The sequence below is a fragment of the Leiobunum rupestre genome, chromosome 7 (assembly GCF_980474605.1).
Source record: "Leiobunum rupestre chromosome 7, qqLeiRupe1.1.hap1, whole genome shotgun sequence".
Taxonomy (NCBI): domain Eukaryota; kingdom Metazoa; phylum Arthropoda; class Arachnida; order Opiliones; family Sclerosomatidae; genus Leiobunum; species Leiobunum rupestre.
In genome coordinates this window covers 38,282,218-38,306,444 of record NC_143390.1, presented here as the reverse complement: position 1 = coordinate 38,306,444, position 24,227 = coordinate 38,282,218, and the positions used below count along the sequence as shown (strand labels likewise).

The following is a 24,227-nucleotide window of genomic DNA, read 5'->3' as shown; positions in this document are numbered from 1 at the left end:
TCTAGATTGGCTTCGCTGAAAGCTCCTAGACTGAAAGATACGCTTTAATATTATTTCGTCACGTGTTTGTTTTTACTTTAAAGATGGTTTTCACAAAAGTTTAAAATTGAAACATAGGTCTAGCGCGTGCATTGTATATCACGGCGTTTTCGTTAAATTGCTTCGTTTAAGTTTGAGGAATTGGATTAGTTGGACAGGAAAATAAAGGGGCACCATCATGGGCGCACAGCCTTTTCACCCCTATGGCCACACCGGGAAGGTGCTGGTGAAGGTCGTTAACGCCCGAAATTTACAGAGGGGTCGCACTGGTCAAGGCTCTCGGGGGGTCGAAATCCCCCCTTGCTACACCACTGAGAGGGCGCCAAATCTTCAATTTGCCAAGGGCACCAGAACACCTAGTTACGGCTCTGGGTTTTCTCTAGTCATATCAAATAAAGTCTCAGTCTGTTTACTTGAATATTATTGCTCGTTTGTTTACAAAAAAAAAATAATTATGCATACTATTTTAAATTTAAGAATGATAGGAATGTCTTATCTTTTAAATTTGGTGGTCTCTACCACATTTTTGAAATATAAAAATAAAGATTCCAATTTCGGTTTCTAGATGGCGCTTAAAGACGACGAAAATAGCAAAATTCGAATTTGACCGTTCAAATTTCGCGCGGTTGACTGACCGGAAACGATCTGAGGTATCCTTGCGCCGACTTTACTATATATTAGCCTGCAACTCACTACATATTTAAATATTGAATTGATCAAATTCGCCAAGAAACATCTCATTTAATAGCTTAGATACCGAGCAATTTGGCACAAGATACCTTAAGTCGTAGATCAGTCTTAAAAATTACGGTATTAAATAGCCCGTGATTAATCGACTTAAGATAATGCAAATTTTGTTGCCGGTTCACTTCATAGGGGCTAAGAAATAAGGTTTCACAAATGATGGAAAACCCGTACATATTCAATCTTGTAGCCAAGAGACAGAGCAAACTATTTTATACAATATCTTCAGATCCAAAATTGTGTAAGAATTTAAGGTGGACGCTAAAAATACCTTAGGCATAGCGACAGTTCAGGTTTGTTAAAGTTTTAACCTTTAAAAGCTTCGGCTATTAGAAAATACGAACTATACCTAGGCATAGGTAAAAATATCGAAAACTGATATTTTTATACTTACCTACCTACCTACCTACCTAGGCATAAGTGGAATACTCATTCTCTTAGGTGTTCGTAGTTACCTTACCCAACGGTGTTCGGAGTTACCTTACTAGCCAGCAAAACTACCTTTGCCAGAATTGAGTTTATTTAAAATTTGTAAGAATGTGTTTTAAGAATACTTCTTAATATCCTACTTTAAATTTTTATCTATGTTTACAATAAACAAAGTTATCCGAGGAATTGTCAATATATGTTCTGAGTTGCCACATTTTTTCGATGATAAATAAAGAATATTTAAATTTTTACGATGATAAATAAAGAAGATTTTGAATTTTTTACGATGAAAAATGAAGAATATTTTTAATTTGTACTCTAAAATGCGTGGAAAAAAGATACTATTTATAACACAGGGACGCAGCGGAAAATTTCATTCCTCATAAAGATTAAATAAAAAAAAACGTGGAAAAACCATTAAAATATTTTATTGAAAGTAATTTTTAAAAAAGCAAATGTACAGTGTTCTTTGGAAATTTGGCACGACGTTGATTCGACTTCTATGGGGGCAGGGTGGGCTGAGGGGGGCAGGGCGACAATTATAACGTTTTTCAAAAACATTATTCAACTGGGCGCGGAGCTTCGTCTTAAAAATTTCGAACTATGATAGCTGTAACGCGGGCGCTTATAATAGTTAATTATCGTCTAAAACTTTAAACGTACACGTAGATAACAACAGACGATCTAGGAATAAAATGAACTAGAGAAGATGACTAGCCGAGACAAGTTCGAACATTTGGAACTCGTACGCGGACTTTATTTAAAAAATAATTATGACTTAATATATCATTATAAATACGATTCCCAGACCACGCTACCAAGGCGAAAGTAGCGGTTTAAAAAAGGGTTAACGGTGATGACCCTAACGTTGTCCAGGGGTTAATGATCGAGATTCGTAATTCGCTTTAGACTAAGGAAATCGCTCATATAAAACACTCCAATTTGGCCGCCAATTTATACTCCGCTTCGGCGTTATTGTAGGTTTCCACCGCCTGCAATTAAGAAAACCGGAACTAGAGCAGGGTTGCCACAAAAATTTCAGTTTCAAATTCCCGGACCACTTATATTCATTTTCCCTGAACACTTTTTATAAATTTACCCTGACCACTTTTCAAAAATTTACCCTGACCACTTTTCAAAAATTTACCCTGACCACTTTTCAAAAATTTACCCTGACCACTTTTCAAAAATTTACCCTGACCACTTTTCAAAAATTTACCCTGACCACTTTTAAAAAATTTACCCTGACCACTTTTAAAAAATTTACCCTGACCACTTTTTATAAATTTACCATGACCACTTTTTATAAATTTACCATGACCACTTTTTAAAAATTTACCCTGACCACTTTTCAAAAATTTACCCTGACCACTTTTCAAAAATTTACCCTGACCACTTTTCAAAAATTTACCCTGACCATTTTTTATACATTTACCCTAACCACTTTTTATACATTTTCCCTGAAAACTTTTACAAATTTTCCCTTTTTGTCATTTTATATTTTACTTTTATTAGATTTTAATCTTTTTACTTCAGCTATTATTTTAGTGTAGGTGACGTTTCCGGTTATAGTTTAAATTCCCTGACTTTTCTCAAATTCTTAAAATTCCCTGACATTTCCCTGACTTTGTAGGCTTAAGAACTTTCAAATTCCCTGACTTTGTAGGCTTAAGCTTTCCAATTCCCTGACTTTTCCCTGACCTGTGACAAAACTGTTGAGACATTCGACGGATTTAAATTACTTACGTTTTCGGTTTCCTTTTGCAGATCCTGCAGCTGTTTCTCGTGTATTTTCTTCAGCTTCTCCCTCTCCTTGGCTTGTTTGTGGGCGGCCATCTTCCTTTCGTCGATAAATTTCTTGGTGTTGTTGCTGTTCTTCTCTCGAAGCCTCCTCTCGCGTTCCGCCTTGTTCCTCAGCGTCTTGTCGTTGGTCACTTCTTTGGCCGTCTCCACCGAGACGCGAGCCTGCTTCGCTTTCATTTCCTTGTTCTCTCTGACGGATGGTCAAGGACAAAAATTGCAAAAGCGGTTCCCAAAATTAAATCGATTAGTACCTGTCAAATTTCATCTCGAGTTGTTTGAGTTGATGAATTTGGGCTATTTCCATCAGTTTCTTGAGTATATCGCCCTGTTGGTGAAGGTGACCTTTGAGGAGTTCCCATTCGTCGCGTCGATGGCGCTCCAGCATTTCCGACCATTGTGTCATCTGTTCTACCACTAACTCTCGAATTTGGGGGTCGTTGGCCAAATCCTCCTTACTCAGTCTACGAAAAAAGGATTTCAAATTAGATTAGTCAAAGAAACCAACTACAATCTATAGACAAGTCAAACTATGCCAATTAAGTTCAATGTTCGCTTCATAGCGACAATTTCTCCTTAAGGCGGGTATTTATCACAAAAACCTCCATTAGGCCTAACGCAACTGCTTTACCTTTTGGAAAACTACACCTTATTTCTAGCACCGCTTTAAGCCCAAGTGACAATAGGCCTAACGCAACTTCTTTACCCTTTCCTGGCACCGCTTTAAGTCCAAGAGACAAGGACCACGTAAAGAATCGCCCGCAAGTCCAGGCTCTCTGTATTAATACTTTCTAGCTAATTGACAAACGCCTAAACGTAGCAGTCGTTCCCACATTTCATTACGTCAACGAGTCTATGAAGTTTGCAATTGCTCGGTCTAGTTTTTCGCGGTGTTGTGGTTAATTTAAGTAAGGTTATATTAGATCAGGACAAGTTAGTATTATAGTAACCTAATTTTACTTAACCTAAGATCATATCGTTTGTCTTCTGATTGAACAAATTACTTCGTACGAGAGGATTTTTTTGACTTATGAAAAATGGGATCCGTTGCTACGTTTAGTCACACGCGCCGATTGCCGGATCGGTTTCATCGGTCTGTCGATCAGTGTACTCTTACTTTTTGTTGTTCTTCATAACTTTGTCGACGGAAGAACATTGCTGTTTTTGCACGACGCCCTTTTCCTTGTGGTGCCTTTTTCTGAGAGCTTCCAACTCCTTGTGGTGCTTCCGCACCTGCTTCAAGAAGGCTTTCTCGGTCTTCAAACTATCACCGGTCAACGGGTCTATTCTGAATTCTTCCGCTGCACCAATAAAAGAATATCGGTCAAAGGTATCTCGGTCAAGCTCGACCAGCGACGGCGAATACCTTTCTTCTCTTCCTCTTTCTTGGCCGACGTGGAACCCGAGCTGCCTAGTTTGAGATCTTTGGTTTGAATGTCGGTCTCTTCTATACCGATGGCTTTCATCTGGACCATGCGCTTCTCTTGGGCCGATAGGAAAGCCCTGGGGTCCGACAAGGCATCCATCAAGTCTGAAACGATACGCGTTAATCGAACGAAGCTTAACCCTTTCTTCTTCTACACCCAACCTCCGAGTCCATCCGGTACGTAGATCTTCAACTCGATGCAAATGAAGAGCATGGGAAGCGACATGGGAAAGTTTCCTTCCGTTCGTAGAGATATGTGGCGGTAGCCTGCAAACCAGGACAGAACGAGATTAACGTATCATCGCGTATACCGCCACGGAGAAGAAGGAAGGAAGCTTACCAGCTTGCAGTCCATCCATGGGAAGAATCCTTTGGCCTAACATTTTCCCGTTCTCGTCGAATACGCCGATTCGGATGACAGCCAAATCCGGTAGCACCACCTTTCAACAACGACAAATATTTGATTAACCCAGGACAGCTGACGAATATCGAGACACTAGAAAGAATTTACAGCCCAGGAATGGAAGTTGTGGCTCCCTATAGAGTAAATTGTTCCTCCTTCGTCACCAAAGGTTCCCGCGACCAAATCAGGTTCTTCTTTCCATTCCTGGGCATCGGATAAATATTACGAAAAGAAGACGACGGTACCTTTCTAAAAACGAAAGGTTCCTCGTTATAGACGGGGTTAAGACCGTTGGATGGCACCATTCTGGTCCGAAACTCTTTGCGAATGGTGTCCGTGGGAAGACCGTACATGTCCACTTCTACGTAGGTGCCGACTTTCTTGTCCGAGAGAAACTGTCCCGAAATGACGCGCACCGAGCACTGGGCGGCGATGACGCCGTCCACCGGCGACTCGGCGAAAGGGTCGAAGGTCTTGTCCGGCCGACGCATGAAATCCGGCTTCAGCAGGTATCCGCAACCGCCGTTGTATTCGAACTTGCCCTGGTTGAGTTGCATCGGCAAATCGGAGGTCTGGAAATTCAGGGCCACCATCTGACAGCCGGCGTTCCAGAAGATTTGAGGCATAAAGTTGCTAGAATCGGCTCGGGTACCCTTTGGATAGATGCGACTCAGTTGCCGTTTGTTGTAACTGAAAAACAGAAAACGGAGGTTCAGTAGGAAAATGATACCGAAACGGGTTTCAATACGGTTAATGGGAATTATACTTGACGAATTCTATGGCTTGAGACTTCAAGTAACCGAGAGCGGTAGTTTCGGCGAAGGAAGACATATTATGGTGAATGTTTTTCTCTGTAAACAAACCCACCGTTCAATGACGCCACTGACGTTTGCGAGTCTTAAGTATCTTTTACCTTCAGCCACGTCGAAACCTTGGAACTTGACCGGTTGAGCGTAATTGACTAGTGAGGACAAGTACGGATGGACATGAGTCGTGGCGCCAGTGTACTGGTAGTTCGCCATCGCTATAAGTTCATCCGGCTAAACGTTGGGGATTCGTAGGTCATTGAAGACGAATGTTATAATTTCGGAAGTAAAATGAAAGGAGGAACCTTCTTATCCTCTTCCTGCGTCTCTTCCGGGATGGGTGCCGCGATGGAGGCGTCTTCCCTCTCCTCGTCATCGTCGTTATCGAGTTGACCTTTCTTCCAGAGCTCAAGTTCCACTGCGGAAATAACGACAACAAAGGATTTGTGTATTTTCATCGGACAAACGTTGGCTACAACGAACTCAACTCTTTTCCGACTCCGGTTTCAATCGCTTATTTTTTATTATAATTTTCCTTTTGAGATCATTAGGACTAGGTAACGGAGACCCGGGTTCCAACTACAACACGACCGAACGAAAAGAACAATTGTTAAAATGTAAATTTGTCGACGGCCCAACGAATCTGAACGTACCGGAAAATTCGGTAAAGACTCACTGAGCAACAAATCTCCCAAAATTTCGTCGCAATATTTGGCCAGTTTGTACTGTTGCTTTTTACTGCGAATTTGAAAAAAGAAGAACGGCAAATGAGTAATTAAATTTTAATTTTTAAAATAAACATTGTATATTTTAAATCATTTACCAGCAGTGATTTTCAAACGATAATATAACGGGATAGTCCGAAGTGACGAAGGCACAATCTCTGATGGCGTACATCACATCCTGCTCGGAAAGATTCGAGTTAATTTCTCCTTAAATATACCAAACTATTCCAAGGTCACCTTGAACAATATATCGGTGCACATGGCTTTCCCGTGAGTGATGATTGGTTCCTCGTCTTCCCCTTTTCCATCCCAACAATCCAATTCGACGCAACTAAGCAACCATTAACAATTAATTAAAAGTATTCGCGAAGAAGGTCGCTTGGATGATGAACTCACCGACATCCGGTCAGCAAGACCTGTCTGTACATCTCGACCGAAGACTTTCCACCGAATTGTCGGCCACTCAGGTAAGTGTTGTGAGAGGAATTGATATAGTAATGTGACAAGGGTTGGTCCATGTCCATGTACATGTCCAAACGATCCAAGAACACCGGCGCGTTCTCGTCCGACATCAGGTAACGGATCAAACCGTCTTGCGTCAACCTTCCTTGCTTGGCCATTTCCGGGTTCTGCTCGTACGAAAGAATGATTTCGCGGGCGCGCTTTTCGTCGTAGAACGGGTACAGAATTTCGTTCAATCTCGGATCACGTTGGCGCTGACGGCATTACTCGGACTTAAGAATCATTTGCGAATAAAATTGAACCTTTAGAACACTTACCTCGTTTAGGAAGGTTATGAGTTGTTTCGTGTCTATGTAGTCCGTTTTACCGGCCGTCCTTAATCAAAATATCAGACAATCCTTAATATAATATTAACTTGTACAGTATGTAAATTTTCAGTTTAAATAGATTCCCCTGGCGGCCAACGCGAGAAGCTCAAACTGCTGGATTTTCGTCTGCTTAGCGGCCGATAAATCTAGAAGCGTCTGTTTAGCGGCCGTCCAATCTTGAAGCGTCTGCTTAGTGGCCGTTAAATCTTGAAGCGTCTGCTTAGTGGCCGTTAAATCTTGAAGCGTCTGCTTAGTGGCCGTTAAATATTGAAGCGTCTGCTTAGTGGCCGTTAAATCTTGAAGCGTCTGCTTAGCAGACAAATATCCAGCAGTTTATGAACTTCTCACGCTGGCCGCTACGTGGGTCTACGTAAAATTGAAAAGGCTAATTTTGGAGGCGTAGTTACATAGAATTGAAGAGTTCCTCAATGTCGTTGCGAGGACAAACTTTGTGATACAACTGACAAAATTTTTCGAATGTGAAATCCTCCAACTCGATAACGTCGTTCTAGAGGAAATTGGTCAGAGGGTAATTCGTCTCGAAGCTCAAAGGCCTAGGTTTTCTTCCGCCTGTCACCCTTTAAATTTACTTTCCTTCCAAACAAATACCCTGGTAGTAGGCCAACAGCAGAACACGTTGGCCTACCACCAGGGTATTTGTTTGGAAGGAAAGTAAATTTAAAGGGTGACAAGTGGAAGAAAACTTAGGCCTTTAAGCAATTATTTCCAGGTATACCTTTCCATTCGGTAATCCAACTTCACCGCTACACTGATGAACCAACTTCTCCGTTTTGCCAGAGGCGAATGTTTGAGCTATTCTGTTGCGATGACAAAGATACTCGAGTATTTGGACCAAAGATAAATTGTATCAAGAGCTTATTTAGGTTACTAAGAGCGGACTCTAAGATTATCTGACAAACAGCCCAATCGAATAACACCATCTAGTATCGGTGTTAAGAACATTTTATTTTATTTTTCGCGAACATTTTTGATTTAACTCCTAATTTAGCAACTTTAATGAACGCTGAATTTAAATTAATAATAAATAAGAAAATAGTTTGGTAGATTCAGTTATAGCACCAATAAAATTATTTATTAGACTCCCCGACAGATGTCATTACTGTTTCAATTTGAATAGCGATTCTCAATAACCTAAATACGTTCTTGACAGTATTTACCTTCGAACTGGTAATTTTCCATCGGCATCGGTTGAAAAGCCTAATCTCATCCAACTGTGGACAAAGATGGTTAAAAAACCGTCATTATAATTGACGGATATCGCGAATGTCCGTAATAAGCTTACTGTTTCCTCAAGCACGTGATGGGACACACATTATTGGCTTTGATGTTGTTTGTAATTTGCCTAAGACCCGTTTGCCACGCCTGACCAAAGAAACCGATGAAAGAAATTAGTACATATCTATACTCGCACCAAACCCAAAATGCCTACTTTGGCCGTTTCAGCGTCGGGACACACGACGTGAGTGTAGTTGATGTTGACCATGTCCGTTCCACTACAAATGGTCAGCGACAGGTCATCGAGGTTGCCCTTGGCGCGGCTCTGTAATTCGGCGAGTAGACGAGGGTCTTTGGGGACGCCTCCCGCTCGGATGTCGTTCACTTGACACAGCTCCAACACTTGACCATCCCGGTTGTCGCTCTTCCAAAATATGAAGAATCCGAATTCGTCCACTTTGAAAAGGGCGCCCGGTTCGTAGACCAATTGTTCTTTTTCCTTCGAGGGCCACCGCGGATATTTTTAATACATAAAATTATAATCATAAGTAACGTAATAATTATAAGTATGACACACTTTCTATTTTCCGACTGAGAACTCTCCGCGAGCTGTTACTAGACTTCGGAAGTTACGAGTAATGGTACTCGAGAAACGGTCACCGATAGCTTATGTGAAGGATAGTGTTAGTACGGGGTCCAAATTAAGTCGGGGTCGGGGTTAAGCCATCCCCGAAAAAAATAAGTCGGGGTCGGGGTCGATGTTAAGCTATCCCCGAAAACATTAAGTCGGGGTAAAATGTCGGGGGTTTTCGGAGTCGGGGTCGGGGTCGGGGTTAAGCCATCCCCGAAAACAATAAGTCGGGTCGGCGGAAAATATCGAGGGTGTTCGGGGTCGGGGTCAAGCTATCCCCGAAAAAAATAAGTCGGGGTAAAATGTCGGGGGATTTCGGGGTCGGGGTCGGGGTTAAGCTATTCCCGAAAAAAAATAAGTCGGGGTAAAATGTCGGGGGATTTCGGGGTCGGGGTCGGGGTTAAGGTATCCCCGAAAAAAATTAGTTTGAATCAGCTAATGCCACCATCGAAAAAAATAACACTAGCTTATTTATAACTAAAAGAACCAAATAATTTCGTGATAGAAGGTTTATAGTAAAAAAAATTATAAAATAAATAAGCTTCTTTCCAATTCCAAAGCTCAAACTTCAAACATACATTCCCGAAAATTAACCCCGAATTTATTTTTTATCTTCGGTATCGGGGTCGGGGGAAAATGTCGGGGGGTTTCGGGGTCGGGGGAAAATGTCGGGAGGGTTTCGGGATCCCCGTACGAACACTAGGAAGGATCAGCAAAAGCTTATTGAAAATCATAATTTCAATTTATTTTACCAAAAATATTGATAAATTATTGAAACGGAATATAAAATTGACTATTCGTTTCCGCGACAGCCTCATTAAGCGAAGTCGTTCAGTGTCTTACTTACAATCTATTACGTGACTTATGTAATAAGATATGATGGCTCACTTCTTCCCAGCGATCGAAAACGCATCCATTGAGTAGCGGCTCCGGGATGTTTCGGCGCCAGCAGAATTCAAAGGCTTTCGTCATTTCGACGATCAATTACTCTCGACTTTTCCCACGAAATTCTACGAAGACTCGAAGAACAACTCTTTCGACGAAATCAACTCCTTGGACGCTTCCATATTCTGTTCGCGTCATTTGTAAAAGCAAAATCACCAAATCATTACGATTAAACTATTTTTTTTTATATAACACTGTTTCTTTAGATTCTCAGAGATTTTTGCCAACTTTTTTAAGAATTTTTTTTAACTTTTAACCTTATCTTTTAGTAAACGTTGTCCATTAAATTAAAAATTAAATTCCCTGGAGTTTTAACTAGTTCTTAAAACGTTGCACGAATTTCCCTGGAATTTTAGATGAAAAATTCCCCTGACAATTTTACTAATTCTTAAAAATTCCTGGACTTTTCCTTGATTAAATTTCCAGGTACTGTGGCAGCCCTGTATAATAACGAATAAGTTCATAACCAGAGACAAGAAAACCATACCCCATTATACAAATCCGATAAACTACATAAACGCATTAGCCAAGTAAACAATTACCAAATTATGATCGACATTGGAAAACGTATAAAAAAGAAATAAATGTACGACTAAACGTAGCAACGATTCCCAATTTTCATTAATCAAAAATATATTTTCTCACAATGTAATTTTTTAAAACGAAATTCACATTTAGAATTATAGTATTATAATTTCACTGAGCTTAAAACTAAACCCGAAATTATCTTAAATGGAAAACTAGATATATCAATTCAGGGTTCGTACGAAATTCACGGATTTAAAATCCATCACTTATCCAGGTTATCCCTGACCATTGTTTAGCAATATCCTTGACTTTTTTGGTAATATTCCTGTAATTTTTCATAGGTAAAATACAAAGTGATTTTTTTTTAAATATCACAAACTTGATTATATTTTATAACAGCATACTGAGAGCGTCTCTCTCTCCTATCTCGGGAAAAAAGTTCCAGACATGAGCGCCCAAGAGAAGATAACGCATTTTTCTCTACGATGCAAAATTTGTTGTCTAATAAAATCCCTGGCTTATCACGATATTACTTAAATCCCTGACTTATCACGATATTATTGAAATCCCTGACTTATCACGATATTACTTAAATCCCCGACTTATCACGATATTACTTAAATCCCCGACTTATCACGATATTACTTAAATCCCTGACTTATCACGATATTACTTAAATCCCCGACTTATCACGATATTACTTAAATCCCCGACTTATCACGATATTACTTAAATCCCCGACTTATCACGATATTACTTAAATCCCCGACTTATCACGATATTACTTAAATCCCCGACTTATCACGATATTACTTAAATCCCCGACTTATCACGATATTACTTAAATCCCCGACTTATCACGATATTACTTAAATCCCTGACTTATCACGATATTACTTAAATCCCCGACTTATCACGATATTACTTAAATCCCTGACTTATCACGATATTACTTAAATCCCCGACTTATCACGATATTATTGAAATCCCCGACTTATCACGATATTACTTAAATCCCCGACTTATCACGATATTATTGAAATCCCCGACTTAGCACGATATTATTGAAATCCCTGACTTATCACGATATTACTTAAATCCCCGACTTATCACGATATTACTTAAATCCCCGACTTATCACGATATTACTTAAATCCCCGACTTATCACGATATTACTTAAATCCCTGACTTATTACGATATTACTTAAATCCCCGACTTATCACGATATTACTTAAATCCCCGACTTATCACGATATTACTTAAATCCCTGACTTATCACGATATTACTTAAATCCCCGACTTATCACGATATTATTGAAATCCCCGACTTATCACGATATTATTGAAATCCCCGACTTATCACGATATTACTTAAATCCCTGACTTATCACGATATTACTTAAATCCCTGACTTATCACGATATTACTTAAATCCCTGACTTATCACGATATTACTTAAATCCCTGACTTATCACGATATTACTTAAATCCCTGACTTATCACGATATTACTTAAATCCCTGACTTATCACGATATTACTTAAATCCCCGACTTATCACGATATTACTTAAATCCCCGACTTATCACGATATTACTTAAATCCCTGACTTATCACGATATTACTTAAATCCCTGACTTATCACGATATTACTTAAATCCCTGACTTATCACGATATTACTTAAATCCCCGACTTATCACGATATTACTTAAATCCCCGACTTATCACGATATTACTTAAATCCCTGACTTATCACGATATTACTTAAATCCCCGACTTATCACGATATTACTTAAATCCCCGACTTATCACGATATTATTGAAATCCCCGACTTATCACGATATTATTGAAATCCCCGACTTATCACGATATTATTGAAATCCCCGACTTATCACGATATTATTGAAATCCCCGACTTATCACAATATTATTGAAATCCCTGACTTATCACAATATTATTGAAATCCCTGACTTATCACAATATTATTGAAATCCCTGACTTATCACGATATTACTTAAATCCCTGACTTATCACGATATTACTTAAATCCCTGACTTATCCTTGACTTTTTCCCCAATTTGAGAATCCCCGACTTATGCAGGTTATCAAGGACATCCAGGTTCCGTACGAACTCTGCAATTGATTCTAAAAAAAGAAACCATTGGGAGTCGTTGCTACATTCAGTCGATCCGGATACGAATAGCTGTAATAAAAAATGAGTGAGAGAAAGAAAAAAGCTACCTATCCGATCGGAGGACAAATCAAATTGAGGAAAAGGTTCAAATCTCCGAGAAAGGAAGAAACCCGACTCCGAGAGTAGCGGTAGAAAAGCTTCGTCTAATGAAATCACGGAAGAAAAAGGCTGGACTCCTGTCGTGCCGCGCGCGGAGAAGAAACCTTTATCGGATTTCCAAAAGACTTTCTAATTCTTGAAGCGAGGCATTTTCCCAGTTCGAAGAAGCCCAACCGCAGCGACTGACCCCCCGCAATCACTTCGTCCAGCTGCTGACAAAGTACAATTTAGAACGTAGGCGGGAAGGCTGCTACACTGATCAAATCCAATTAGAAAAAAAAATCCGAAGAGAGCCGAGATCAATGCTATTTTTACGCCTACGCGGATTAGCGTACGGGTAAACTAAACAGTTCAATCAAAATTAAGAAAAAAGCTTTCGAGACCGAGACATCCCAACGTTTAATTAATCATTTGGGTGATCTATCAAATCGGCCGTAGATAAGACGCGTTAAATTCAATTTCAATTTTAAAAAATTAACATTTTGTTGCCACGTGTCGAAGGAAATAAAACTGAAGATGCGCAAAGCCAGTGTAGCGTCCGTCAATGTAGCAAACGTTGTAATAATTGGCTTACAGGTGGGCTACACGAACGTAGTTCTTCTCGTTTACAGGTGGGCTACCTGAACCTTTTAGAATACGAGTTCTTCTTGTTGACGCCATTACGTGCCTTTGGCAGAATTAATTAAAAATTTATATCTTTGAATTATAGAAATCCTTATCTTAGTTTTAAAAAAAACCCGTAACTCTAGCTTTATTGTAATCTAAGTTACGATGTTTTCAACCCGAAACTAATCCGAATTCATTTTAACCCGACAGATTGTGAGTAAATTTCACATCCCTCGGTTATCGATTTCACAGATCCCAGATTAATTTTTTTTCGAAATTTCAATTATTATTTATTTGGATTTACTTTCCACAAGACTCTACACACACTATACTAAACATATAAGCATAAGGCAAATGTATTCAGCGTGAGATAAAAAATAATAGAATCTACGCTACCTGGCGGAGAAAAAAAGCAAATCCTCCCCCCCCCCCCTCACCCTTACCACCTATACTACCTCTTTCCATCCGGTAACCTGCATTGGGGGATTTGTGCATAAGTTTCAGTTTTTCACCACCAGATGTAGCCAGTTTGACCAGTCATTTGTCTAACGTTCAGATCAGTTATTTGGTATAATGAATCAGATACAATTTGAGATCAGATTGCTGGGCGGAGGAATATACAAGATAATCCTAATCTCAGATCTGACTAACTGATTACCTTGAGATATATCTGAAAATTAGGTTCGGGCAGGAGCGTCATTTGAAGATTTTTCAGGAGGGGGCAGAACTTGAGTGTCAGGGGGGCTGGGTAAACAGGTTTTTTTAAAGGGCAAAAACGCGTCACATTTAATATTTTTTGAATTTTAAATCGAAATAGTTATTACATAATTCAGGATAATAGACAGAACAAAACATTTTCCCAAGATATTATATCTTGGGAAAAAGTTTTGTTCTCTCAATTTGTTAACTTTTTTTATCTCATAAATTGATCCACCCAAAATGACGTTCCTGCACCCGGGTTTGAACAAACGAGGTATAATTCTCTGATGAAATATAGCTATCTCGTTTGGGGCCCGTAAATTTTAATTTTTACCGGGGCCCGTGCCCACTCTAGTCGGCTCTGCTGTCAGGGTTGGCATAGAACCAGCCATACCGGTTATAGCCACCTGGTTAAAACTGGTTATAGCCACTTGAAAAAATCCAGAAGTTTTTGGCTTTTTTTCAAAAAAAATTGCAATATGAATATTTCAGTAAATTAATAGTTTTTATTTAGAAATTTAGTTTATTTTTTGTTTCATATTTAGAAACCGGTTTACTTTTACCAGTTTTTCGGTAGGTTTAAAGTTCCAAAGTCCGCTACCTCGCTTCTGTAGGTGCGTCATATACAAAAACTAGGGGGAATTTCCCGAGGAAATCAAAAGAATTTATATAGTTATTTCGCTTTATTTGTTTAGTTTCTTATTTACGACAATAACTGCAGACAATTTCTACTTACATAAGTAAAAGGTACTATTATATTTTAGCCGGTTATAACCAAAAAAAAACTGGTTATAGCCAATTAAAACCACTGGTCTGGATTTTTTCAATAAAAGCCGGCTTTTTTCCAACCCTGCTGCTGTTGGTCGTTGGAAGTACTAGAAAAACGTAACAGTACGGTTATTCGAATGCGGGACAGAAAACTGAGAAAAGGAAACAGTCGTTTATCATATTACGGAGACGAGCGTGGCAAAATATTGGTCGTAAACACCTTTCCATTTACAAAGGGTTCGTTATGCCCCAGCCACCGCAACTCCTTAACGGCAACGACGACTCTAACGGAAGGAGTAAACCGACGGACGTTACGAAGTCGAGTCGGAACGGCTCCTAATTCGCTCATTCTTATTCATTTGGTCGTGATCACAATGAGTGGAATCTCCGCTTGTCAGATCGCGGCCTCGTTTCGCCCTTGTCACCAATCGCGAGACAATAGGGCTAACCCGCTTCTTCTAGATTTATATCGGAACTAATAGATCCGCGTCGCTTTGGATTTTTCGTCGCTTGAAAACCAAAACCCCGTAACTTGAGATACGTGCTTTCAGGGCTTCCAGCGATTTTCTTTTAAATATTATAGGAATTATAGGAAATTTCATAGAAAATATAGGAATTTATAGGAACATTTTTAGCCAAAAAATAGGAATTTATAGGAACATTTTTTGCCAAAAAATAGGAATTTATAGGAACATTTTTAGCCAAAAAATAGGAATTTATAGGAACATTTTTAGCCAAAAAATAGGAATTTATAGGAACATTTTTAGCCAAAAAATAGGAATTTATAGGAACATTTTTAGCCAAAAAATAGGAATTTATAGGAACATTTTTAGCCAAAAAATAGGAATTTATAGGAACATTTTTAGCCAAAAAATAGGAATTTACAGGAACATTTTTAGCCAAAAAATAGGAATTTATAGGAACATTTTACCTAAAAATAGCAATTTATACGAACAATTTTGAAAAAATAGGAAATTATAGAAGTATATTGAAATTATAGGAATTTATAGGAACTCTGGGAGCCCAACCGTTGATGTTTTCGGGAACACCGGGCCTAAGCCAGAGCTAAGCTCTATTTAGAAGGCAAATTTTTCCCAAAGGCTGTTTTCTAATACATTATTTTTAAAGTTATAGGAATTTCTGGATATAGCTATAGAAAAACTAGAAAATTTCGAAAAAATAGGAATTTATAGGAACAATTTTGAGAAAATAGGAAATTATGGGAGCATATTGAAATTATAGGAATTTATAGGAATTATAGGAACTCTGGGCGCCCTGTTCTTTTGTAAAAGAGGTATTTTAAAAACTAATGGGTTGCAATTGAAAATTTTTGTGAAAATAGAAAAAAACATTTCCACGTAAATGTAATATATGCCCCAGGTTTCGCGCAAAACCACTTAAGAAAATCAAAAATATTTCGGCGGCAAAAATCAAGATTTTTGGCTGCCCAAATTCGGCGTAGGTTTTCTTCCTCCCGTCACCCTTTAAATTTACTTTCCTTCCAAACAAATACCCTGGTGGTAGGCCAACACGTTGGCCTACCACCAGATTATTTGTGTGGAAGGAAAGTAAATTTAAAGGGTGACAGGCAGATGAAAACCTAGGCCTTTAACTATGCTCTAGCAAAAACAATTATTTTAATCTAGGGTTTTAGGTTGTTTTACAAAAGCATGTAATTCAAGATACACGGTTTTCCATTCATAGATTGATGATGCAAAACCACGTAACTCGAATTTAAACTGTTAGGGCTAAATTTTCAGAGGTAAATGCCTTAATAACATAGAAATTTACCTTTTAACAAGAATTTTCAGTTTCTGAAATCTCAATATGGCAAAAAGGGTCTCCGAAAGATACGTGGTTTTGGTTTTCAAGCGACGATTTATACTAACTACTACTACTACTACCTGGAAAAAAATCTTTGCTGTAGTTATTTATAAAACCCGAGATATAAACGCCACGCGGGATTGCGGAGTAAATAGGTTTCATTTATTAAACACGTCTTTTTTCACTAAACATAATGAAAATGTATTACGTGCTGGACGAGAGCTTACGGAATAAATTATCTCGAATGGACATTACCATAAGTAACTTAGCCGGAAGTATGTTAGAGGGGTTCATTTAATAATAACATCAGATCATCATATTTAAAACCACGAGGTAGTAACGACATGTCTATAATATCATTCCGTAAGTGCGTCATTTGGTCGAAATAGTTACTGGTGGATAGATGTAGTGTCGTAGAACTTATATCATATCTAAGTAGCGCCTCTAGTAAGAATAATACTTAAAACCAATTACCACGTCTCCCTGCACTATGAGCACGAGAAGAGCGTGTATTACACACATTGACTTAGTTTGAAGTCCACCAACTGCCACACTTATGTTAATTATAATATCATAAGTAACATAATAACAATAAGTATGACAATTAACGAGATTTACAACCAAACTGATTTTCATAGTTATTGCGCAATCAAGATGTTTTCTCAGTACAGAGCCCTCTAGTGTTCGATAAGCCGAAATATCTGGTTTCCGATAGATAAGCGGAATATTAGGCTAAAATGATAAAAATTAAAAGTTTTTTATCGGCGTCACGAGCTCATGTTTTTTTTATCACGCATGATTCGCACGCGGGCTTTAAATCAAAACCAAAGCCCCTCGCGACTCCAGAACGTGCTCTCCGATATTAGACTTAAATTTGTATCAAAAAGTAGTCATCCAAAACGGTAAGTCACGAGTCCAGGTCACAGCTTAAAGAGAGTATCAGTGCAGAAAAAAGGTTCGGTTAGAAAATTTGCATTAAAGCAATAGGAAGTGTCATACTCATTGTTATTATGTTACTTATGATAATATGCTAATGCGCATTAGATCTAAGAACCATCAAAATGGCTTAATTTATATTTTAAGATTTTGGGTTAAGCAAAAGCAAAAAAACTATACTAAAAACTGTTCTAGTTGCAATCTACCATAATATAAATATTTATATACTTTTGATAGTATTAAGGGTAAATTCACGGACCGTAATACTTACACGATGTTACTAACGCCAGCTGATAATATTTAACTAATTAATAAAATTATCTACATCCACGAACAAGAAGTTAATAAATTGCGGTTAAACAGGGTTGGCACTTTTTTGATTAAAAAAAATACAACCAATCGGTTTTTTTTAATTTAAATCTGATGGTTTATTTATTTTATTGATAATTGCTCTTTCCTGTATAATTAACGGATATTTTACTATTATCAGTTAGCACATCTTGAATTAATGAAATTACTTGTTGAGGTTAACGGTAATAGTTAGTGTAGGTAGCTGTTGGCTCGCGTGGCTTACCACCACCCTCCTACGCATTGTAACCCGGCCACCTGAATTAAAGGCTTTAAAAGTCGTTCGATGACTTAGGCCTAGGGTGGTGCCTTGGGTATTAGCCGAGCTGATTATTATTATTTTTTATTTATTATTATTAAATATTTTAATTTTTTAAGAACCTATTTTTGCCATTTTTATACCTCCATTAAAATACAGTGTGTGATTTAAATCAATTATTTATTTTATAAAAATCGTTAAATCAAAGTTATTTAAATCAGCCAACAATGCGATAAGACTTCCTTAAATATAAGAAACTTTAAAGGATAAGTAGATTAGTCCATTATGAAAAGGGATAAAAAAGCTAAACCCTAAACAAATTTGAAGAAATTTTAAAAACTTACAAAAAGCTCGTACCAATAGGTCTTCGAGCAAACATAAAGACGCGGAACTCGGACCAAACAGATCTTCGAGTGAAAACTAAATTAAAAAAAATTGCCTGAAATTCCAACGGTAGACCGTTTTCGGCCTATTTGGCTTGAGACAATAGGTGGTTTTTTCGCTTGTCCGAGGACAAAAAGTGTAAACTTTTTACCCTAAAACGTTTTATTCGCCTGTTCTCGGGGTAAGATTTACCCTGTCCCGAATTTTGTTCGCTTGTTCCAGAGCTCTAAAGTTACACTTTTTACTCCTCCTCGAAAGGAGGTGTAGAGGGAGTAATCTAGCTTTATCGTCTGCATAAACGAAAACATGACTCGTTTAGGCCTCTTCACATGATGAGGCAAGCTTTTTATAAATAACCTTTAACCTTTAACTACTCCCTTCTTACTCCAACTCGTTTTTTTCGTCAAGACAGAATTGAAGTAAAATGACGTCATATGGCTACACTTTTTAACCTGCTCAAAAAACCCAGAACAGGCGAAACAAGTTGGCAAGCCAAAATATACCTATCCTCGGAAGAGTTTTTAATTTTCAGTGAAGCGTAACTGTTTCCGTGGTTCTGCGGTAGAACGCTCAACTGTCGTGCAAGAGGGCTCGGGTTCGAATCCCGGCCGATTAAAAAATTATACTACACCCAATGGGATAGTTCCTCTATGCTGATTCTAAGAAACTGGGTACGCAGTGATTACCTTTTGCCCCGAAAATGCGAACGCAGGCCTGACAGACAGACAGACAGGGTAGTTGTATAACCCCTCCTAGGGTACAAAGTCCCCTCGGAGAGGTAAAAAAAACCGCCTAATAACAACGAAAAGAGAAACTAATCCTAAACATTAAAAATTTCAAAACGCGTAGGGTAGCAACGGAAAGCGGAATAGGAGGACAGTGGTGGAGAATAGTCCATAGGTGGTTCCTTTTTACATAAGAAACTTTATACGTATCGGCGGCATTTAACACTGTTTTTGACATTTTGAGAAAACTAGGTTTACCCTAGCACGCGTACTCGATCACCAAATAAATAATGACCACATGGAAACAAAGCTCATTAGCTATTCACGGAATACAATTAGGGGCCACGCACGGAAACAACTTATTTTTAAGCGAGCGGACTAGGCAAACAATTACTAGCGGGTTTTATATACGTGTAGTAGGGGTGAAAATAACTAATCATAAATATTGTATTAGAAGCAACATATCGATCGAAACGTATTTAGTTGCGGCAGTCCAAAGACGATATTAAAAGTTTGCCTAGACCTCCGGGCTTCGGAAATAATAGGAAATGGGATTTTGGCCAGGACCTACGCCCATCTGGGATAGGCGTGTCAACCCCAAGATCCGACATTTTGGGGACACGATAGGTAGATGAAAAAAACGGAAAATGTTTAATGTCTTTACTTTTGATGAGAAAGAGGCGCGCTAATGGCGACATCGCGTTCTTAGCGCTCATCTCCGACGGTGGCTCCCCGCCGCGACTGATTTCTCAAAAGGAGTCATTAAAGAGAACGCCGCCTACCGGGACAACGGTAGTTCCGTTGCGGAAAATTATCTATCTTAAAGATCACCACCTCGCATTAAGAATTTAAGGAAACCTAGCTACAAAGATATCAAGAAAGATTATACCAAAAGTATTCGTCTTCCTGCAGTATATATACCGATAAATTTAGTCGTTTGAAACATGTTAATAGGTCTTTTTATAAAGTAACATTGGCCTTCTTGTTTTGATGTTGCTGCTGCGTCACGGGTGACGTATCGATGACGTTTAACTACGAAAAGCCCTGGACATAAGAGTGAATTCGACGAGGCACCCGGTTTTTAGGCCTAAACTGAACTGAACTTCTACGTATTTCGTGACGAATGAGCTACATAAAAACAAGTTCAACAAGCGTAGCTTATTTTATAGATAATAATAGTAGATCATTTAGCGGATTTCAAAAACCATTACATTAATAAAATATATTATTTATAAGTATTAATTAGTGTAATTTCTATATTTTACATCGTTATGTAATTTACCGGCGGAATGCTTCGATGGTATATATGGATACTTATCTCATAAATTATGTTATAAACTTATTGCTATACGAAATCTAAAAAAAGGTTGCGTGTTTAAAAAGCGCGTACTATGGGTCCGGGGTAAATCCCATAAAATTAATTTTATTTTATTATGGGGAAAATTGGCATGTAAATTTTTCATTCCCAGTCTCGAATTTATATCGATTTTAACTTAACCTCCCTGGGTCGGATTATTTCAGTGGACGGGAACGTCTAGCTAACTTGCTAGCGTTATGAAAGCCGCCTAAATTTATCGATTAAGCTTGAGCGGGATTTTTACTTAACTTCTATAATGTTAAAACGATTTTATTATTTCCTAAGGGTAACAACGTTTTTAGATTTATACGGGTTAGGCTTTAAAAATGCACTGTACAAGCTAGTCTTCCTCCACGCATTCTCTACACGTAATTATTGTATTTAACCTCTCTAGAGTACATGTTTATATAAAAAAAAATAATTGGCATTTGAAGGGAATGCTTTCACTTTTCAAATGTGAAAAATAAATTTAAAACCGGAATGCGTAGAATTCCTTTTGAAAACAAGTTGTATTCATCGTATTGTGGACAGAATATCTTACGTCATTACGAAATTTTAATATTTGAAAATACGGGATTGTTAATGAATACGAATACAACGTGTAAACAATATAGATAAATTTGTATCCGGTTATCTTACGACATAAGCGCATAAAACCATCTACGAATTAATTTTTTTTTGCCATCGATACTTTCAGGGTGAAATATCTTCCTAACAAGTTGGCCAGGTACAATATACAGATGATCGCGGATTTTAAAGAATAAATAACTGCCAATTTGTGATATATCTTCCCGTTGGTTATCCCTAACCAATTTTGGCCAATACCTATAACCTTTTGATTCATAATAATTCTGGCAATTCTTTGATTTAATAGTACTATAAGTCTATAAGTTTGTCACTTTGCGGAATATTTTACTGCGAGCTAGTAAAGGGTTCGTACAAAATTTCCGGAATTAAATTTCCTGACATTTCCAGGTTTTACCTGACCAAATTTTCTTGACCATTTTTGTAAAATAAATGAATTTTTTTTATGTAAAATCTGGAAAAATGTTGATTATGTATTTTTAATACTTCTTTCAAAAATTTATTTGCCCAATTTTTTTGAGGTCATTTTCAAATTCCCTTACTTTTTGGATCATAGTTAAATTCCCTAATTTTTCCCTGATCATTTGTAATCATTTTCAAATTCTCCGACTTTTCCAGGTCGTGTACGAACTCTGTAGTAACGAAATGACGTCATCACAAGGAAAAAATCCCCCAATCGAGGCGCTGTCACAGGCTTCGTGTGAATAGCTGTCGTTAAAACTTTTGCATAGAAGAATAGGAAGTGTCACACTTATGTAACAATATTATACACTTATGATAGTACCCAAAAGTAATTAAATTACCGTTATAACATTATTCCAAGATCATTAAAGGTTATTGATAATTGTTAATTTAGCAGTTAAAATAATATATCACAAAATAATTATTAAAACCGAAAATCATAATCTTGCTTTTTCATTGTCTAAGTGCTTTGAAGGGAGGGAATATGCTAATTTTCATCCCCTATTTTTCACCTGCTAAATTAATAAAAATATTTTTATAGTCAAACTTCATCCACCCGTTACTACATAACGTTATCATAAATACCGTAAAATATATAAGGCACTTTCATAAACCATTTTTGCTCCGTTACAAATAAAAAAAGATAAGGAGAGCTGTAAATAAATTGTTTCGAGTTGGGGATACGGTTAAACATAGTGGGTTAGGTGGACTTTTTTATCTTTATTAAACCATTCTAGATATAAGAAAGTAAATATTTATAATTAGTAATCATTAAGTTAGTAATTGAAAGGCGAGACGATAGCGGACAAATTATTTGCAGAGCTCCGTAAAGGTCAGAAACGTAATCCATTTCCTATTTTGGGTAAATATAAATGTTTTATGTTGGATAAAAAAACCTGTATAATATTACGTAGGCTTATTTAAAATTATTTACAAGCGAGCAGCGATGCGTTGTGGAAAATAAAATGTGCTGGCTAATATGGCGGTATAAATTAGCAATGGAAACAAAACGCTCGCGAAGTTGTGATGAATTCAGAAAAAAAGGGGGGAGGAGAAGGGGTGGGGATGGTGTTTTTTTATCATCCTTGACTGGCAGCGCGTGGTGGCTAAAAATGCGACTGGCTTTTTTTTGCGAAGAGGTTCAGCGCCTACGTAATTAAAAATACAGCCAATGTGAGGAAAAAAATTATATACATTCTTTCGCCACTACTATATTTACTCCCGTTATGTTTTGGCGAGGAAAAAAATACGAAGAACGCGTAGGTTTACTCTCCAAGGCTTACTAAGAATATAAATCTTATAATTGAAAACCAAATTGAAGCTTACCATTTCTCTTTACCGTCGGTTCCGAGAGTAGAACCACAGCGAGGAAATTCTCCGGGATTTATCGATATAATTCGACGCAAACACGAGCGACTAAAAGCTAGGCAGTAACCGTTATTTTCCCCGCCTACAAACGTAAATGCTTCCGCGGAAAGAACAAAACTCTTTTAGCGAATTTCTTCCATATTCTCCGTGAAACGCGCCTAGAAATAACGCGTAAATTAGAAGCGCCCTTTATCGGCCTCTTCTCTTTCAAAGCATCCTCCTCCTTCGGATGTAGATTTACCGATCCCGATTGTGGAGGAGACTAGCCGAGATTACTTGATTTCTTTTTCTTGAAAGAGCGAAACGGGGTCACCGAGAAGAGATGATGCAGACCGCGGCTATCAGTCGATATTTCACAACGGCACCGACGACGCAACTCCGGAGAACGCAAACGAGCGAATGCAGCTTCGGAGTGCCAGACCGATTTACGGATTTTTAACGAAGCCGCCTCGCGCTCATTAAAATAGTTCCGACTTCAATTCGTTATTAAAATCAGCTTATAATTAGTTTTTGTTTATTTGTTCATTCATTTGTTTAATGTTAAAGGCAGAGCGCGCTGATATCGAGGTATTTTGTTTGAAAATGATAAATAATTAGGTATTTTCTTTAAAAGTAGTTTCTGACGGATAAAGGTGTGAGACGCGCTTTTTTTAAAATATACAAATAGGCGCCGGCAAAATATGAAGCGTGCTTTATGAAAAATAACTTATAACTATGAAAAAAGAACAATATTTAAAAAATGTTCATACGGCTTATTAGGTTTCATCACGAAATGATATATGTATGGATTTTGAATGTCTAAGGCTCCATTGCTACCGAGCTGTCGATGTTCCTGGAGAAACGGGAGTGGCTTAAACTACGTCGAAAGAAGAACGTAACAAGTACTTTCAAAGTTATTGGCTGACCGCCGTCGCTAAGAAACCGCTGCCGCGGGGAAAAAATGGAAGACGTTCACTCGTTAAATAAACTTACCAGAAAATGGATATAAGAAACTCTTATACGTTTTCATTCTGAAACTACTCATGTTACGTATTTAGATGGCTAAAAAAAGAGAGTAAATTCGGTAAT

At 38.0% G+C, this 24,227-nt stretch overlaps 1 protein-coding gene across 1 annotated transcript; it reads right to left on the bottom strand.

Annotated features, from left to right (window-relative positions):
* Positions 1-1,624: 1,624 nt before the first annotated feature.
* norpA (no receptor potential A) lies at positions 1,625-23,555 on the bottom strand. The gene is made up of 24 exons (XM_090154645.1): positions 23,118-23,555; positions 9,958-10,139; positions 8,653-8,937; positions 8,506-8,585; positions 8,381-8,434; positions 7,939-8,020; positions 7,610-7,710; positions 7,152-7,209; positions 6,769-7,088; positions 6,610-6,703; positions 6,471-6,550; positions 6,301-6,385; positions 6,136-6,226; positions 5,953-6,065; positions 5,755-5,881; positions 5,608-5,692; positions 5,087-5,531; positions 4,779-4,878; positions 4,601-4,705; positions 4,379-4,543; positions 4,130-4,313; positions 3,267-3,476; positions 2,959-3,205; positions 1,625-2,204 (listed from the first exon to the last, which is right to left on the bottom strand). The coding sequence occupies exons 2-24, from the start codon at positions 10,039-10,041 to the stop codon at positions 2,136-2,138; spliced, it is 3,264 nt and encodes a 1,087-aa protein (XP_090010771.1). The 5' UTR covers positions 10,042-10,139; positions 23,118-23,555; the 3' UTR covers positions 1,625-2,135.
* Between the last annotated feature and the right edge of the window lie 672 nt (positions 23,556-24,227).

Bases quoted from the DNA above. Each gene is read 5' to 3' on its own strand.
- norpA (XM_090154645.1), bottom strand. From the start codon at position 10,041: ATGACGAAAGCCTTTGAATTCTGCTGGCGCCGAAACATCCCGGAGCCG. The intron at 4,706-4,778 runs GTAAGCTTCCTT...CCTGGTTTGCAG, and splicing joins CATGGATGGACTGCAAGCTG to GCTACCGCCACATATCTCTA. The intron at 4,314-4,378 runs GTATTCGCCGTC...TTATTGGTGCAG, and splicing joins GAAAGAGGAAGAGAAGAAAG to CGGAAGAATTCAGAATAGAC.